Source organism: Mauremys reevesii, linkage group 3 (genome assembly GCF_016161935.1).
Source record: "Mauremys reevesii isolate NIE-2019 linkage group 3, ASM1616193v1, whole genome shotgun sequence".
Lineage (NCBI taxonomy): Eukaryota > Metazoa > Chordata > Testudines > Geoemydidae > Mauremys > Mauremys reevesii.
In genome coordinates this window covers 122,081,805-122,100,602 of record NC_052625.1, presented here as the reverse complement: position 1 = coordinate 122,100,602, position 18,798 = coordinate 122,081,805, and the positions used below count along the sequence as shown (strand labels likewise).

At 40.1% G+C, this 18,798-nt stretch overlaps 1 protein-coding gene across 5 annotated transcripts in view; it reads left to right on the top strand.

Annotated features, from left to right (window-relative positions):
• Nucleotides 1–18,798, top strand: part of LOC120401057 (amine sulfotransferase-like) — a 37,067-nt gene that overhangs the window by 3,199 nt on the left and 15,070 nt on the right. For 2 of the 5 annotated variants that reach the window (XM_039530614.1, XM_039530615.1), the window contains exons 2-7: nt 2,743–2,913; nt 7,810–8,018; nt 8,843–8,969; nt 10,854–10,948; nt 13,582–13,759; nt 16,179–18,705. In XM_039530614.1, coding sequence (XP_039386548.1) covers nt 2,772–2,913; nt 7,810–8,018; nt 8,843–8,969; nt 10,854–10,948; nt 13,582–13,759; nt 16,179–16,303 — 876 coding nt within the window. In that variant the 5' untranslated portion in view covers nt 2,743–2,771 and the 3' untranslated portion in view covers nt 16,304–18,705. Of the gene's footprint in view, nt 1–2,742; nt 2,914–7,809; nt 8,019–8,842; nt 8,970–10,853; nt 10,949–13,581; nt 13,760–15,952; nt 16,155–16,178; nt 18,706–18,798 lie in introns of those variants that run through there. The other 3 variants (XM_039530613.1, XM_039530616.1, XM_039530617.1) reach the window with 3 other exon arrangements.

Sequence of the window (18,798 nt, the reverse complement as noted above, 5' to 3'; positions counted from 1 at the left end):
AAATCAGCTCTATGCCAGTTCCAATTGATAAGTACCTGAATTTTATACATGTATTGCTTACTCCTGTGATAGCTTGATTATATTAAGCTAAATGCTTCTCAGAAAGAACTTACCTGAGTTAAAACCCTCTGAAGAACTCAAATGTATGATGTGAACCTTTATTTTACTAACAAGTTTACTCTCAGTTGTCTAGAAATTACACTAAATCAATAAGTAATTGAGAGCAAGCGTTGAGGTTAATGAAAACTAAGTCTAATAACGTTTGTAAGAGGAAACTATTCTTCCTGATACCAAATGTTACTGTGAAATCCTTACCCCTGAGTGTTTCAAAGGGTTTGGCCTAAAAAAATCAGATTTTGTTGTCAAGAGAATTGATCGCTCCTCAGACAAAAAGAGGAAGTGTTGTATTTGCTGGGTAAATCTTTGGTTAAAGTGGCATGAAAGTTGAGCTTAAATTTCAGAAAAATTAGAGTTGCTTCAGAATTATTACATTATAGACTCATAGACTTTAAGGTCAGAAGGGACCTTTATGATCATCTAGTCTGACCTCCTGCACGACACAGGCCACAGAATCTCACCCACCCACTCCTGTAACAAACCCCTAACCTATGTCTGAGTTACTGAAGTCCTCAAATCATGGTTTAAAGACCTCAAGGTGCAGAGAATCCTCCAGCAAGTGACCCGTGCCCCACGCTGCAGAGGAAGGCGGAAAACCCCCAGGGCCTCTGCCAATCTGCCCTGGAGAAAAATTCCTTCCCGACCCCAAATATGGCGATCAGTTAAACCCTGAGCATGTGGGCAGACTCACCAGCCAGCACCCAGGAAAGAATTCTCTGTAGTAACTCAATCCCACCCCATCTAACATCCCATCACAGGCTATTGGGCATATTTACCTGCTAATAACCAAAGATCAATTAATTGCCAAAAGAAAGCTTCCCATTATACCATCCCCTCCATAAACTTATCAAGCTTAGTCTTGAAGCCAGATATGTCTTTTTTTTTCCCCACTACTCCACTTTGAAGGCTGTTCCAGAACTTCACTCCTCTAATGGTTAGAAACCTTCGTCTTATTTCAAGTCTAAACTTCCTAATGTCCAGTTTATATCCATTTGTTCTTGTGTCCACATTGGTGCTGAGCTTAAATAATTCCTCTCCCTCCCTGATATTCATCCCTCTGATACATTTATAAAGGGCAAAATGTTTTGGATTTAATTTGTGCTAATCTTGTGTGTGTAAGTGACAAAGGTTGGCAATGAGTATTACCTGAGCAAGACACTTCTGAACAGTACTGACATTGTTTAAGAATGAAGTTGCTTTATTTAAATCTCCAAATTCTACCATAGAATTGTTTGGTTGAACTCATATGGGCGATCCCATCATTTCATTGGCATATGAACTTGATTGAACTAAATAAGGGACTATGTTTAAGGATCTATAGCTCCATGCTGGTAGCAAAACCACTGAATCATACTACTATAGAACTAGGATAAAAATTGTCTATGTAATAAGATTTTGATAAGACCTTGAATAAACTGTAACCGATTAGTTATTGCTTGAAAATTTTAACAATCTCATGCTGAGATCAATTTCTGAAGTTGTGAACATCTTTATTTTGCCTGTTCACTTTAAAAGCAATTTTAGCTGATCAAAACTCATAAGTTTATAATAATTCTCCAGCCTTTGTTTTAACTAAGGAACACAGATCCAAAAAACCAGTAAAACTTAGGAACAGTAACTAGTTAATTACATTATTTAACCAATGTATGTCTTGCCTTTCTCACACGTTGGACATGCAATTGCCTCTTTTGAGGCTATTGTGTTGTCTATTGGCTCTGTTTCACATACCTGCTGTTCTTTGTTAGCCGTGTCCTACAAAAAAGACATCTATTATTGGGAAGCCTGAGGGGGAGAGATCTGGGTATTAGGTACACTTCATTTGATAAAATAACTACTTGGAGATTTCTTAAAACTTGCTCCATCTCAGACACACATGCTGAAATCCTCTACAGGGTTTCTTTTACTCCTTCCCATCTCCATCCATGTCCTGAACTCCTCTCTCTTTCCCCCTCTTCCACCTCTGTTGGAAGGGCTGTAGACAACATGCTTCACTGGTACATACGTGGTAACAATGCTACTGAGTTATGTCACAAATCTTATGAAATATAGCAGATGAGGACAAAGTTATCAAAGAAAACTTGAGAAAAAACAAAATTCCTCTCCTTCCATTCCATTTTGCTGAATTTGTTATTGGACAAGAGGAAGAAATCTATTAAATAGGGAAATATGAGCGATAGAGAGAATCAGTAACAGAAATAATATGTGAACAAAATTCCAGACACAAAATTAAGTTGAATGCAGCCTGGTTTCTCTGGATGTTCACATAGCCCTTCGAAAGCATTGGGCTCTGGTGAGCTCCTTGAATAGCTCTGGTGTTTAGTGCCCATTTACATGGATTCTGTACAGTTAGATAATTCTTTTTTTAAAAAGTTTGTGTATAACAACACTAGATACCTTGTACCAGTAACTAACCTGGAGAAACATCACACACCACTTTTTCCTGGGAACAATATTCTGGTCTCATACCAGTCCCTAAACATGCCATTTTTATGCTATCATTCAATTTGCTGTTTTTGTTGTTCATTTTGTGATCAGATAGGGAACTGTTTTATGTTGTAGTGAATTTTTTTCTCAAAAGATGACAGCAAAACAAAGGCTATTAAAATTATGTTCTCTTATCTGCAGATTCTTGACATATAAGAGAAACCTTACCAATGGAGCCATCAGAAGAATTTATGTTCAAACATAAAGGATTTTATTTCCTACCAGACTTGGCTAACCCTGAATATATAGATTCATTGGAGCATTTTGTAGTCAGAGACAGTGATGTGTTTGTAGTTACTTTTCCCAAATCAGGTAAGACTGTTATGATTTTCCTAAAGGGAAATAAGCAATCTGACTTTTGTCTGAAACCTTTACTGATCCCCTTCTTACTGAGCACCATCGTGACCTATGTTTGGTGGTAACATTTGTCAGAGCTTTTTTAACTAACTCAAACTGTTTCATCCAACAAAGAAGAGTTTTATATAAAGAAAAATTGATCACAGAACTAAAATGTATTGGTAACATTGATACAAGTGATCATGACTTGATCACATTTGTTAGGTACAAACAGAATAAGGTCCAAACCAACAATATATATACTTGGTGCTTCAAAAAAGCCAGTTTCACAAAGCTGAAATTAATTATGAGCCAAATCTGCTGGGAGAAAGAATGTAATTAGAAAAAATGTGAATGATAATTGAGAATTGTTTAAGAACATTTTAATATATGTCCAAAAAGCCACAATAGAGAAGATTAAAAATCATGGTTAAAAACCAACCTGGCGCTCAGGGGAAGTAAAGGCCACTATAAAATATATATAAAATAAATAGAAGAAAAGAGAAATTGATAGTAATGAATATCAATCAGAAGTTAGGATTTGTTGAAAATGAATTAGGGAAGCAAAAGGACACCAGGAGAAGTTTGTGGCCAGCAGAGTTAAGGACAATAAAGTATATTATGAATTAAAAGAATGCTAGCAATGGTATTGGTCTATTACTATACGGAAAGGGTAGGATTGTCAAAAACAATGCAGCAAAGGCAGAAGTGTTCAATACATAAGAACAGAAATACTGGGTCAAACCAATCATCCATCTAGTCAAGTATCGTGTCTGACAGTGGACAGTGCCAGATGCTTCAGAGGGAATGAACAGAATAGGACAATTTTGAGTGATCTGTCCATCCCCGATCACCCAGTTCCTGCTTCCAGCAGTTAGAGATTTAGGATCACAAAGAGTATGGGATTATGTCCCCAATAGCCATTGACGGACCTATCCTCCATGAATTTATCTAATTATTTTCTGAACTCAGTTATACTCTTGGCCTTCACAACATTCCTTGGCATTGAATTGCACAGGTTGACTGTGTGTTGTATGAAGTACTTCCTTTTGTTTGTTTTAAAACTGCTGACAATTAATTAATTTCATTGGGTGACTCCTAGTTCTTTCGTTATGTGAAGGGGTAAATAACACTTACCTATTCACTTTCTCCATACCATTCATGACTTTATAGATCTGTATCGGATCCTTCCTCTGTAATCTCTTTTCTAAGCTGAACACCTGTGCTATTTACCTCTCTTCAGTGTGAAAACTGACCATTTAGTCCTACCCTTTGTTTCCTATCTTTAACCAGTTACTGATCCATGAGAGGACCTTCCCTCTTATAGCATGACTGCTTACTTTGCTTCAGAGTCTTTACTGTGGGACCTTGTCAAAAGCTTTCTGAAAGTCCTAGTATACTATATCGACTAGATCACCTTTGTCCACATTTGGTGATCCCCCCTCAAAGAATTCTACTAGAATGGTGAGGCATGATTTCCCCTTTACAACAGCCATGCTGACTCTTCCACAACATATTTTGTTTATCTATATGTCTGATAATTTTGTTCTTTACTATAATTTGAACCAGTTTACCTGGTACTAAAGTCACCTCTAGAGCCATTTTTAAAAAAATGATGTTACATTAGGTATCCTTCAGTCATCTGGTACAGAGGCTGATTTAAGCTTATAGTGTGTGTGTGTGTGTATATATACCATACATATAGATATATAGTAGTTCTGCAATTTCATATTTGCATATTTCCTTCAGTGCTCTTGAGTGAATATCTTCTAGCCCTGGTGACTTATTACTGTTTAATTAATCAACTTGTTCCAAAACCTCCTCTCCTGACACCTCAAACTGAGACAGTTCCTCAAATTGGTCACCTAAAAAGAATGACTCAGGTGTGGGGATCTCCCCCACAGCTTCTGCAGTGAAGACTGATGCAAAGAATTCATTTCACTTCTCTGCAACTGCCTTGTCTTCTTCGAGGGCTCCTTTTAAACCTCAATCATCCAATGACCCCTTTGACTGTTTGGCAGGCTTCCTGCTTATTTTGTACTTTATTAAAAAAAAAAGTGGTTAGTTTTTGTGCCATTAGTTGCTCTTCAAATTCTTTCTTAGCCCACTTTATTATAATTTTACACTTGACTTGCCAGAATTTTTGCTTGTTTCTATTTTTCTCACTAGGATTTGACTTCCAGTTTTTAAAGGATGACTTTTGGCCGCTAACCACCTTTTTTACTCTGTCTATCCATGGTGTCATTTTTGTTTTGGTTATTTTCTTGGATTTGTGTGGTGTGGTTTTTTTTGTTTGTTTGTTTTAAATTTGGGGTATACTATTAGTGTGAGCTGCTATAATGGTGTTTTTAAATAGTCTCCAGGCAGTTTGTAGGCACTGCATTCCTGTTACTGTTCCTTTTAATTTCCATTTAACTAGTGTCCTCATTTTTGTGTAGTTCTTTTTGAAGTTAAATGCTACTGTGATGGGTTTCTTTGGCCTCTTCCCTCGTACAAGAATATTACATTTAATTACACTTCTTTTCTGTATGTGGGGGAAACACCAGATGATAAAGTCATATCATATAACGATGGTGAAATAGTTTCCATTCCGATAGTAAATCAGAAGAGTGTTACACAGCAGCTACTAAACTTAAAGATTTTTAAGTCATCAGGTCTAGATAACATGCCTCAATGAGTTTTAATAGAGCTGGCTGAATAGCTTGCTAGACCATTAATATTGCTTTTTAATAACTTCTAGAGGATTGGAAGAAAGAAAATGTTGTGCCAATATTTTAAAAGAGTGACAGGGACAAGCCAAATAATTACAGGTCTGTCACTCTGACATGGATACCAGGCAAAATAATGGAACAGCTGATACAGGTCTTGATTAATAAAGAATTAAAGGAAGGTGATATAATTAATGCCAGTCAATATGGGTTTGCAGAAAATAGATCCTGCCAAACTAACTTGTTATCTTTTTTTTGATGAGATTAAAAGTTTGGTTGACAAAGGTAATAGTATTGATGTAATTTCTGTAAGGCATTTGACATGGTACCGCAGGATATTTTGATTTTTTTTAAAACTACAGTGTTACAAAATTAACAGAGCACATATTAAATGGTCTAAAAACTAGCTATTTGACAAGTCTCAGAATGTACCTGTAAATGAGAAATAATCATTGAATGGATATGTTTCTAATGAAGTCCCACAGACATTGGTTTTTGGCCCTATGCTATTTAACATTTTGATCAATGTCCTGGAAGAAATCATAAAATCATCACTGATAAAGGTAGCAGATGACACAAAGACTGGGGGAGTGATTAAAAAATTAAGAGGACAGATCACTGATACAGAACGATTTGGTAAGCTGGACTCGAACATATAATGTCTTTTAATATAGCCAACACCAGGGTCAGCTCTAGGTATTTTGCCGCCCCAACCACGGCAGACAGGCTGCCCTTGGCGGCTTGCCTGTGGGAGGTCCCCGGTCCCACGGATTCGGCGGCATGCCTGCGGGAGGTCCGCCGAAGCCGTGGGACCAGCGGACCCTCCTCAGGCATGCCACCGAAGGCAACCTGCCTGCCGCCCTCGGGGCGACCGGCGGAGCGCCCCCCGCAGCTTGCCACCCCAGGCATGCACTTGGCATGCTGGTGCCTGGAGCCACCCCTGGCCAACACTAAAGTTATGCATCTAGGAACAAAGAATGTAGGCCATACTTATGGCCTGGGATACTCTATCCCAACGGTTCTCAAACTTTTGTGCTGGTGACCCCTTTCACATAGCAAGCCTCTGAATGCGACCTCCACTTATAAATTAAAAACACTTTTTAATATATTTAACACCATCATAAATGCTGGAAGCAAAGCAGGGTTTGGGGTGGAGGCTAACAGCTCATGTCCCCCCCCCATGTAATAACTTCATGACCCCCTGAGGGGTCCTGACCCCCAGTTTGAGAACCCCTGCTCTACTTTGTGAAGCAGTGACTCTGAGAGATTTGGTGGTCATGATGGAGAACAAAGTGAACATGCATTCCCATGGATCCTGCAGTAGGACTGGGGCTCTTCCACTTCACGGATGAAGTAGGGGCCCTTGGAGACTCTTGCAGCAAAAGTATACAGGGTGGTTTGGGTAACGCCAGTGGATCTACCACCACCCCTGATCATTCCCCTTCAGGCATGACATTGTCTATTCTATTGTATTTTATTCTACACAGGTTCTTATACCATGCTTATCACTGTAGTATCTGAGAGTCTTCTAGTACTGCATAAGTGATGTGATTAACTTGTGTCATATGTTGTTTGTTCTCTTCTTCTCAACAATAGGATTTGTTAGTAGCTTTGCTCTGCAGCCCAGGATTAGGTTATTTCCCTGTTCCCCCAGGAACCTTTCACATCTCTCTTGTGCCCCACACATCTACTTCAGCTGTGTGCTAGGGACCAGATTTGGCTCCAAGTGTGTAGTTGTATAAATTGCTCCATTATAGTTCACAACACTCTGTAGGAGCCATAGAAACAAAAGAGCCATTTCTAACACTCTTTTAACAGGAGGTTTCCAGGGCCCATTTCATGATCAACACAGAAACACAGTGATGAATTTACACTGAGTGGATATCTGAATATATTAGATAAAGATATTTGAAAATTTAGTTACTGACCATCACATATATACAGTAGTAAAATGTACAAAAATTAACAATTCCCTGCTGCACTTATGAATTCTCTAGAGTAAGACAGAGTATTATCTTTAACCTTCAATTGTTGCAAGTATTCATACTTTCTTTAATAATGTAAAACCAGTGTGGCTTTGAAGATATTGTGTGTGTCATATTCTTGCTCTAATTTAAAAAAAAGTCATCAAATCAGTTTCAAATAAGGTTATTTCCTTTCCCAGGAACTGTGTGGATGCAAAATATTTTGAGCTTGATTTATTATGAAGGCCACCGGGATGGAACAGCAAAAACTGAAACAATTGACAGAGTTCCGTGGCTAGAGTACAATTTCAATAAAATGGATTATGGCAGCCGTCCATCACCGCGTCTCTTTTCCACTCACCTGCCTTACTATTTAACTCCAAGAGATCTGAGAAACAAAGGAGCAAAAGTAGGTGATGCTATTTTTACAAAGTAATTAAAATTAACCAAGAATAGTCATTGCTTTCTCTAATAAATCAGTCCAAATTCTCAGGGCTGGGTTGTCTGCCTCTCTCCAAGAACCCTTCCAAAAGCAACCTTCCTTGAGGGATAGGGGCTCACGTTCCTCCAAGGCCCCATTCCATCTCCCTAGACCCCAGCAAAGTGGCGGGGGGTGGGGGGCAGGAGAAACAAGTTCCAGTGCAACCTCAGGACTTCAGTGTCCAGATTCAGTAGAGATCCCATTTTTCATGGAACTGCTGTGCTTGGCCTCTGGGCCAAGCTGCTTCCTCCATTCCATGACTGTTCACCCAAAAGTGGGGGTGATGATCATTGCAGTCTGCATGTTTTCAATGTATATTAGAGACAATGTGAGTGAAGTAATATCTTTTATTGAACCAACTTCTGTTGGTGTGACAGAGACAAGCTTCTAAGCTTTATTACTTCACCCTGCTGTCTCTCTAATATCCTGGGACCAACACAGCTCTAACAATACTGCATATTCCATGCACATTGTAAGTTAATGGTTTTGTGGTGTATGTAAGTATAAGCTGTTACATTCTCCATGCAGGGGATGTTTCATGTCTCCTGCACGTTTATACATAAGGAGACTTCTTGCCAAAGATGGGGCAGTGGAATGTGCCACAAGGCAGAGGCAGAGAGGGGGGGGGGTGTCCCACTGAGCTAACTCTCATGGTAATATCTGACCTCTCCTGCTTGTCCTTAGTCTCAGTGAAGGTTAATGGTATCCCGTTAACGTGGCTGAGATTGCCAGTCTTTTTTTTTATTTTGCAGGTTATTTATGTAGCCAGAAACCCTAAGGATGTTGCGGTTTCCTATTTTCATTTTAGCAAGCATGCATTCATATTTGAGAAAGTACCAGATTTTAATATTTTAATGGAGAGGTTTTTATCTGGGAAAGGTAAGGTTTCATTTACAGCTAAAAGGCCAAACCCTGTTCACTGAGCACAGCCTGAATAAAGTATCCATGTCCGTAAATTATACAGAATGTGGTGCTGGTCAGAAGTCTCCCCCTTAGATGGGCGTGGGGCTGGGGGGAGAGGCGGTTCTAAGGCTGCAGTGACTGCAGTAGGATCCACAGCTCACTATACACATTCGGTGCGTAAATTAATCCAGAGGAGCTGTGTAGTCACACACGAAGCACCAATAAAGTACACGTTGCCTGATTTAATTTATCTCAATTAGGTATTCACTCTGACAATTAAGTGCTGAAATAACTGAGATGAGCAGATGCTAATAAACACTGTCCAGAGAAAACAGAAGTAGTAAGATGCTGATCACTTTAGCAGAAATATCCAACTACTGTGCTTAGTCCACAATCCCAAACCACCACCCACACCCTCCCAAAAGCCAAAAAGACTCAGCTGTCACCTGTCCAGCTCTTGAATTGTCGCTTAACTATTTCTTACAATGCAGTGTTCTCTCTAATGCAGCCTGTGGTGCAGTGACAATTTAAATTCATAGTAAAATAACTTGTTTGTTAATAAAACCAGGAATAGTTTATATTTAATTCAATTAAAAAAAACTTCCATTTTTTTGCTGAAGTTGCTGCAGACTCTCCAGTTTGCTACACTGGAGAGCTGAAGAAAACATGAAGATCCTAGCTTTGGACTTTAAGCCAGGTTGCCACAAAGGACACAGGATATTGGATAACACAGTGGCATTTAATTCTAGGCAGCTCATAAAAATATAATAGAAATTATTATCCAAAAGTAAACTATCCAGTTCAGGGATTGGCAACCTCTGGCATGTGGCCCAGCAGGGTAAGCCCCCTAGTGGGCCGGGCTGGTTTTTTTTTACCTGCTACATCCACAGGTTCAGCAGATCGCAGCTCCCACTAGGCTGAGGGACATGCTGGCCACCACTTCCTGCAGCCCCCATTGGCCTGGAGCAGTGAACTATGGCCAGTGGGAGCTGCGATCGGCCAAACCTGCAGACACAGCAGGTAAACAAACCAGCCTGGCCTGCCACGGGCTTACCCTGGCGGGCCACGTGCCAAAGGTTGCCGATCCAAAGCATTAAAGTAAAAATACTGGGTAAAGTACTATTGTATGAGGCCAGTGAAGTCTAAAGGTAAAAGCACAACTTGTTAGCTATGTAGCTGACTGTCTGTAAAACCCAAGTCAGATGTAAGCCACAAGGGGGTCTTTGGTGTCCAACTGCCACTTTAGGGGCCTAAACACAAAATTTAGATTCTCACAAGCCCCATTCAGCTGCCATCTAACTCTGTAGGTGCCTAAATTCCCTTGATGCCTAAGTTTCCCCTGGCAAAGTCCCCTAGGAATCTCCATTTCTACCACTGGCATGTGCACAGCTATCTCAGTCCTGACACATCTGAGCAGCTTGGTTCTTTGCTCATGTGATAAGCTTCACAAAGTAGGTGGTCCCCTGTCTATCTTGCCCATGGAACCCTATTCACTAGGTATGCTCAGAGGCCACCTTAAAGACCATCTACCATGTCCGGACCCACATGACACCACAACCAAGAAAGGTGGTTCCCCTCTTTTACTCTATCACGCAGGGGTTAGAGCACTTAGAGGATGTGGGATACCCTGGTTGAAATTCCTGATTTCACACACGTCCTCACCACTGGGTTACGGGGTCTTCTGGGGAGAGACAATTTCCTCAGTCTTTCCTGTTGAAGTTTCTACTAGTCTTTAAAGGAGGGACTTGAACAGTCATTCTCAGCCCTGCTTGTGACAGTATTAGGGTGCTAAAGTGTTGATAATAGAACTATTTTGCTCTTAGAGATCATTAACATTTGATTATTTTTCCCCCTTGTAAGTACTTGCTAGTTCGTGGTTTGATCATGTCAGAGGCTGGTACACCCACAGAGCTGATTACAATATTCTCTTCCTTACTTATGAGGAGCTGAAGAAGGTGAGGCCTGTTGATATCATTATATCTAAACACTAAAGCGGCACAAACTTTGTATCTGTGGGCCAAGGCTGCCTTGCATCCGTTCCTTCTCCCCGGCTCCCAGTGTCCCATTCTTCTATCCTCTTTGTCAGGGACTCTCTGCAACCCCCACTCACTCAGTAATGCCAGAGGCTCGGTGTGCCTCAGCTCCATTCCCACCCATCCATGCCAGTGTGCTTTGCGCCCCCCACTCCCACCTCTCTGGTATATCCCTCTCTGTCCCCACACTATGGTTCCCTGAGCATCTTAGTGACGTTGACCTAACTTAAGTGTAGGCCAGGCCTAATGCCTCATTTCACTCATCCAGTAAACCAGTCTGATTCTGCCACCTTGCTCACACTCTGACTCGTCAAGGATTTCACTGACACTCCTTGAAAAAAATACTTCTCCATGTCAGGGCAGCAGAATCAGGACCATAGGGTGAAATTTTTCCAAAGCACCCAACTGAAAAATGGGAGGTTTCTGAGTTGGCGGCAGAACTCCCATTGACTTTCAATAGGAGTTAGGTGTCTCTCATGTAGTCACTTTTGAAAATTCCACCCATAGTCTCTTGGGCTGCATATTGTCTGCATTTAACATACAGTGAAATATATGCTATATTATATAATAGTAAAATAAGGAACATCTGCTGAAATAATGAGTAGAGCTGTTTGGGAAAAGAGTCCCCCACCCCCACCCCCACCCAAATGTGGAAGGCAAAAAATAAAATATTTTATCAAAATTTCTCTTCAAAACTATTGTCGTCCCCCCCCCACACACACACACTGCTGAAACCCTAAAACATTCTGTTTTTCTTTAATTATAAAATAACAAACCACACATGACAGCAATTAAAGGCAATTCTAATAATTCCTTTTTAAATAACAAAACCATTCAATAGAATTTTTTTGAAAAGCTCTAATAATGAACAAGTTTATTCACACCACCACCACAGAAGTGTAATATGATGTGAAAGCTGAAAATGGAGAAAAGAAAAGGAATTCTAGAATTTTCTCTCAGTAGATGACTGGCCTAGGGATTTTGCCCCTACACATGCTTGCAGTGCTCAGTGAGCACTACAAGGCAATCAGTGAGTATGGAATACTGCAAGAGTGCAGGAAAGAAGAAAGGGCAAATTGATTCTGACCTTCCCAGTGGAGTCTGTGTGACAACCTGATACCTATGATAAGACAAAGTGGGTGTGTGAGATAATATCCTTTATTGGCTCAATTTCTGTTGGTGAGAGAAACAGCTGTGTAGCTCAAGAGCATGTCTCCCTCTCTTTCTCCCCACCAGAAGATGGTCCAATAAAAGATTGTACCTCACCCTCTTGTCTCTTTACTATCCTGCTGGAACTGATCCATCTACAACAACACTGCATATATAATACCTCTGGAGGCAGTCCAGGCAGTCTAATCTACTTCCTAGTGAAGAAAATATGATGAATGTGACAACCGTTGGAGTAGTTAACTTGCTTTATTTCCATTCCTTGTCTGCACAGCAAAAAAGCAGCTACATAACCTGTCCCAGGTGGCATCTTTAAGGGAAAGGAGAGTATTTGCTACATTTTACAGCATCTCAAACTGTTTTGATCAGAATGCGTTTTCTTCAAAATGAAGTATTTTGTAAAAAAAAAATTTAGGTCTCCTCTTAATTTTTTTGAGAAACATGTTTTTATGCAACTTTTAATTGAAGCTTTCCATGTACTGAAAACCCAGTTTTCAAAAACTAAAATATTTCAATAACTCTTTTAAAGCTATCTATTAAAAAAACTTTTAAAAACACAAAACGATCCACTTCAAAGATTCTAAAATGGGAACAATTTCAGCAGTTTGAATTTTTTAGAAATTAGTGTTTCATTTTTCCACCAGCTCAGCTACGTTTGATTCCTTATCAACTTCAGTTAGATCAGCAGAAGTCAGGTTTACACTGCTTTAAGAGGGCCACCCAGGGGATATGTTGGTTGAACTAAATCAATTTAAAACCATTATATTATATATAATATAATAAATATATTAATAATATATAAATATAATATATATAAAACCATGCTTTATATTTAAAGTGAAACAAAGCTTAGATGAGTACACCTTTAGCTAAATAGGGAGAGATGTGCTGACACTGGCAGGGAGCACATTGAGAATAGCATCAAGACTGATTAACAAAGCAAGGAAAGGCCCTTCCCTTTTAGAGGTCCAACTCCTGAGATGTATCCTTCTACTTCCAAACCACAGCTATGAGACAGACTCTTTGCTCAGAAAATTGTCAGGCTTTATCACATATGTTAGCAATAGTATTCTCACACCCAGAAATGAGCTTGTTCTCTCTTGGTAGGCCATGAGGAAGGGTTACCCAAAGAAGAGAACTGTTCTTGCTACTCACCTGTCAGGATTTGATGTTGCTGTAGCCAGTGACAGTGAATAAAAATCTTGCCTATGAACAGTGTGATAAGAGGAGCACCTTTCATTCCACGTTCAGTTTCCCACCCTTATTGAAATATCCTATTATCCTCTATTCATTCTCTCTCTCTCTCTCTCTCTCTCTCTCTTTTTTAATTTGGCTCTTTTGCTTTTCTAATTTTGGAAATTGTTAAATTGAAATAATGCTCATTTCAGGATCTCAGAAGTGCTGTGCTGAAAATTTGTGACTTCTTAGGAAAACAGCTGACTGAAAAGGAGTTGAATGTTGTTGTGGAGAAGGCTGTATTCGATAACATGAAATCTGATCCCAGGTCAAACTACGAGGACAAGACATGTATCTTGGAGAAAGGCAGAGACAATTTTCTTCGCAGAGGTAAGGCGGAAGCAGCCACTTGAATTAAATGCTTGTAACTGCAGATCCCGGCACAAGATGTGTTGAAGCTAGCTGGCTAAGACTTCCAATGACAGACAAAACTTTCTGTCCCTAGGTAACGATTGGCTTTGTGGCATTAACGTTTGGGAAACAAAGCCCCACTCACAAAGGCAGGGGAAAAAAGATGCATTGTTTTGCTTGGTGCAACACATAAGTGTTTGTTTGCAGAGCAGATCAGGGACAACAAATAGTAAAGTTTGAATGAAGAAAAAAGTCAACATTTCAAAAAACTGAAAAATTCACTTCATACCATCTATAAAAGTTTAGCTCAACCCCCCATCCCCCCAAAAAACCCACAAACCTTAAAATCTGTCAAGTATCAGGGGGTAGCTGTGTTACTCTGCATCCACAAAAACAACAAGGAATCCGGTGGCACCTTAAAGACTAACAGATTTATTTGGGCATAAGCTTTCACGGGTAAAAAACCCACTTCTTCAGATGCATGGTGTGAAAGTTACAGATGCAGACATTGTTATACTGACACATGAAGAGAAGGGAGTTACCTCCCAAGTGGAGAACCAGTGTTGACAGGGCCAATACAATCAGGGTGTGTGTGGTTCACTCCCAATAATTGATGAGAAGGTGTCAATTCTATGAGAGGAAAAGTTGCCTTTGTAGTGAGCTAGCCACTCCCAGTCCCTATTCAAGCCCAAATTAATGGTGTTAAATTTGCAAATAAATTTTAGTTCTGCTGTTTCTCTTTGAAGTCTGTTTCTGAAGTTTTTTTTGTTCAAGAATAGTGACTTTTAAATCTGTTATAGAATGGCCAGGGAGATTGAAGTGTTCACCTACTGGCTTTTGTATGTTATCATTCCTGATGTCCAATATGTGTCCATTTATTTTTTTACATAGGGACTGTCCGGTTTGGCCAATGTACATGGCAGAGGGGCATTGCTGGCACGTGATGGCATATATCACATTAGTAGATGTGCAGGTGAATGAGCCCCTGATGGTGTGCCTGATGTGGTTGGGTCCTCTGATGGTGTTGCTAGAGTAGATATGAGGACAGATTAGGCAACAGGGTTTGTTATAGGGTTTGGTTCCTGGGTTAGTGTTTCTGTAGAGTGGTGTGTAGTTGCTGGTGTGTATTTGCTTCAGGTTGGGGGACTGTCAGTTATTGGGAGTGAACTACACCCACCCTGATTGTAATGGCCCTGTCAACACTGGTAACTCCCTTCTCTTCATGTGTCTGTATAACAATGCCTGTATCTGTAATTTCCACTCCATGCATCTGAAGAAGTGGGTTTTTTACCCATGAAAGCTTATGCCCAAATAAATCTGTTAGTCTTTAAGGTGCTACTGGACTCCTTGTTGTTTTCTTAAAATCTGTGAACACTAGGAGAAAATGAAAGTCTACTGCTTCTGTGCAGCTTCATAAATGGTGAGACAAATCAGTTCAAATGCACTACAGCTTTCAGGGATAATGCAGAGCAGGAAATAATCCAATTAAAATCTAAGAAACGATTCTCATGCCTGAAAGGAGGAGTTGAGTTTTTATCATGTTGTATCCTTTATCTTGGAGGTTCTCAATGTGGGATTGTGAATAGATGTTACAGGCTTGTGATGACTCTGTTCTTCTGATATTGCTAAATAGGAGGTGATCTTACCTAGAAGGGAGTAGGGCCCTGGAATGGAAACAGGTGTCACAGTATGGAAAAGTGGAAAACCACTGCCAAGTGTTAAGTACAGCATTATCTGAAAAGGATGTTCAGAGAAATTAATATTTCTTTTAACAATAACACCTTCCTGTTCCCAATTTCCCCTCTACCATTTGTGCCAGAAGAAATCGGTACAAGATAGTAACTGAGTTGTATAAAGCTACTGGTGCCTACAACAGAATTGGTGACACTGTCTAGAAATATTGGGTCAAATTTCTGCTATTGCTGTCAAGTCATTGGCCCATTAACATTTTCTACAGGGACCCCACTAGATTCTACAAAAAACAAAATCAATTTTCACCAATAGCATGGTTGATCAGAGGGACAGCGTTTTCAGTTAAGGCTCCGGACTTCCGTAACGTGCAAGTCACATGATCAAAAGCTTCTACCAGAAGGAATCAGAGGAACAAGAACAGTATGGTGGACAGCACACATAATTCTAAGTTTAAAAACTGGTGTCTGTGCTATATTTCAGGCCCCTCCTCCCCCCCGATCTGGAAATGTACCTTCAAATCCCCAAAGACCTAGAGAGCTACACTCTGGGGAGATGAGGTAGGAATGAAGTGAAAAGGAACTGTTCCCAACTAGCAGCATTCACAGCTTCTTACCTGCTGCACAAGCTTTATTCAGTTTATAATAAAAAGTCCAGGGAGCAGCAGAGCATCTAAGCACGACTTCTCCTTCTCCTCCTTCCATCTCAGGAACTGTTGGAGACTGGAAGAACATAATGACTGTGGCACAAAGTGAAAAGTTCAACAAGGTTTTTAATGAGAAAATGAAAGACCTGCCCTTCAAGTTAATCTGGGATCTTAATGAAGAAATATAGGCTGATTTCCAGTTTGAAAGATGTGAAAGTGGACTGAAAGTCTTGTACAAAATGTTCAAATTAAAATCCATAGCTCTGTGCAAGTTCAAGACTTGAAACTAGCATTTTTCCCTACTAATTACATAGATCTACACACTCATCATCACCATGGTATATGTGTATATATAGGAAAGACTTATTTTAAGAGCTTATTTTTAGGCACTGTGGCAGATGAGGAGAGATTTGGAGGCCAAGGTAGTAGCCTTATGGAGCAAATCAGTGAAGGGTAATTTGAGTATAAGGGGCAACATGGAAGAAGGCACAGATTGTTGTGTGAGAAACTGACATACAGGCACATAAGACCTAGTATCACAGCAGCAGTGAAGGAGGAGAAAGAGGAAGGATACAGGAAAGAGAGCAGCTAAGTAGAGAGAGGCACAGTTCTAAAGGGCCATAAAGGGAAGGACAAGCAGAATGAATGACGCCATGAAATGAAAGGAGCTAATGGAATGATTTAAACACAGGATTTATGGGCTAAGAATCATCTGCAAAGAAGATATCAAACTAACATAATTTTGTATGGGGCTGAGTGGAACAGTGTGCAATTGGGCAGGCATTTACAGTAATCAAGACAGGAGATAAGAAGGGCCTGAGTGAGATTTCTTGCCCTGTACACAGAACAAAGAGGCTAAATCTTAGATGGTGCAGAGCAGTATTTCTCAGCTGGTCACAACCTTTGCGGGGAGGTGGTCACAAAAGGCAATCAGAGGTCTAGATATGTTGAAAAATTTATTATAATTTAAAGCAAAGAAAAATCTCACTGCCTGCACAAGCTTACCCTTGAAGGTCAAGTAGTCTCTGTCAACCTCTGGAAAAAACAAACACACATCTTATTATCACCACCAGTACATTTACTATAAGAATAAAAATGTATGGACAAGTTGCATTTCTTTAAACTTCAAATCAGAAGTCTCCAGCCTGAAAAGTTTTAGAGACACTGCCACAGAGGAAGAAGAAGAAAGAGTTAAATATTGTCTGGTGTGAGGAGCAATAGAAAAGGAGGCCAAGACAGTCCCTGGGTTTTAGGCCTAAATCACATGGAAGATTGGGAGTTTATGTTAACTATGCGACAGCCAAGAGGAGATGCTGCAGATACTGGAAAATATGTAGGATAGGATGGAGGGAAACAGACCACTTCCCCCCAACCCCCCAAGGGTTGTGACCCACCTGTCTACACTGCCACTTTACAGCAGCGGAACTTGCAGCACTCAGGGGTGTGTTTTTTTTCACACCCCTGAGCACAAAAGCTGAATTGCTGTAAAGTGGCACTGGAGATAAGGCCTATGTCTTATCTGCCCATATGTTACTTTCTCACACAATGATCTGTGCTCTCTTCCATGTTGCCCCTTACACTCAAATTACCCTTCACTAGATTGCTCCATAAGGCTACTACCCTGGCCTCCAAATCTCTCATCATCTGCCACAGTGCCTAAAAATAAGCTCTCAAAGTAAGTCTTGCCTAGAGAGAGAAAGAGGCTGCACTATTTTGCTCAGTTCAACATCATAAGTCTCCACAGAATAGAGCTGGGAAATACAGTGACATGTTTTGGCAAATTATACAAACTCTCTTGAATTGTAACAATCACTTTGTGCCCTTTATGAAAGTTAAGATTTCCCCCCTCAAAATTAAAATCTGTGATCAGTAGGAGAAAACTGAAAGCAATCCTGGGCAATTTCACAAATGGTGAGACAGATCAGCTCAGGTGCCCTATAGCATCCAGCGGTTATTTAGAGCATGATTCCAGCCAAATAAATAAAATTTAAGAAATTATTCTTGTGTCAGATCTCTTAGGTTCTCAGTCATGAGTAGATATCAGGGGTTAGCATCCACCCTGCTTTTCCAATACTGCTGAACATGAGAGGGGGTTCCCAATGGATGAGTGTGGGTCCCTGGAATGGAAATGGGAAAGATGGAAAACCACTGTCTTGTATCAAATACAGCACTGGCTGAAAAGGATGTTCAGAGAAGTTCATACTACTTTTAACAATAACTGCTTCCTACTCCCAATTTTTCCTCTAACATTTGTGATGGGAAAAAAAATCACTACATGATGATAGGAACTGAGCTGGGCTACTGGTGCCTAAAACAGAATTGGTGAAATTATTTAGAAATACTCATTACAGTCAAAGTTAGATCAAGGATGAATTTGGGCCATTATGATTTTCCATGATGGTACTGCTAGAATCCAGTTTAGACCAAAGGCATGTGTTTAAAAACAAGTGCAGCATTCTCTGATAAGTCTGCTGAAATCTGTAATATGCAAGTCAAACCAACAAAGGCTTTCACCAGCGACTCAGATGGACAATAATGGATATGTTTCTAGTTCCATGCATAGTGGATTAGACATACAACTCTAAAAAAAAAAAAAAAGAGAGACGTGTCTATAGAAGTCTCATAACTTTGTTTAGCTCTTAAAATAAATCCTACCAAAATACATACTATTTCACTGTGGGTA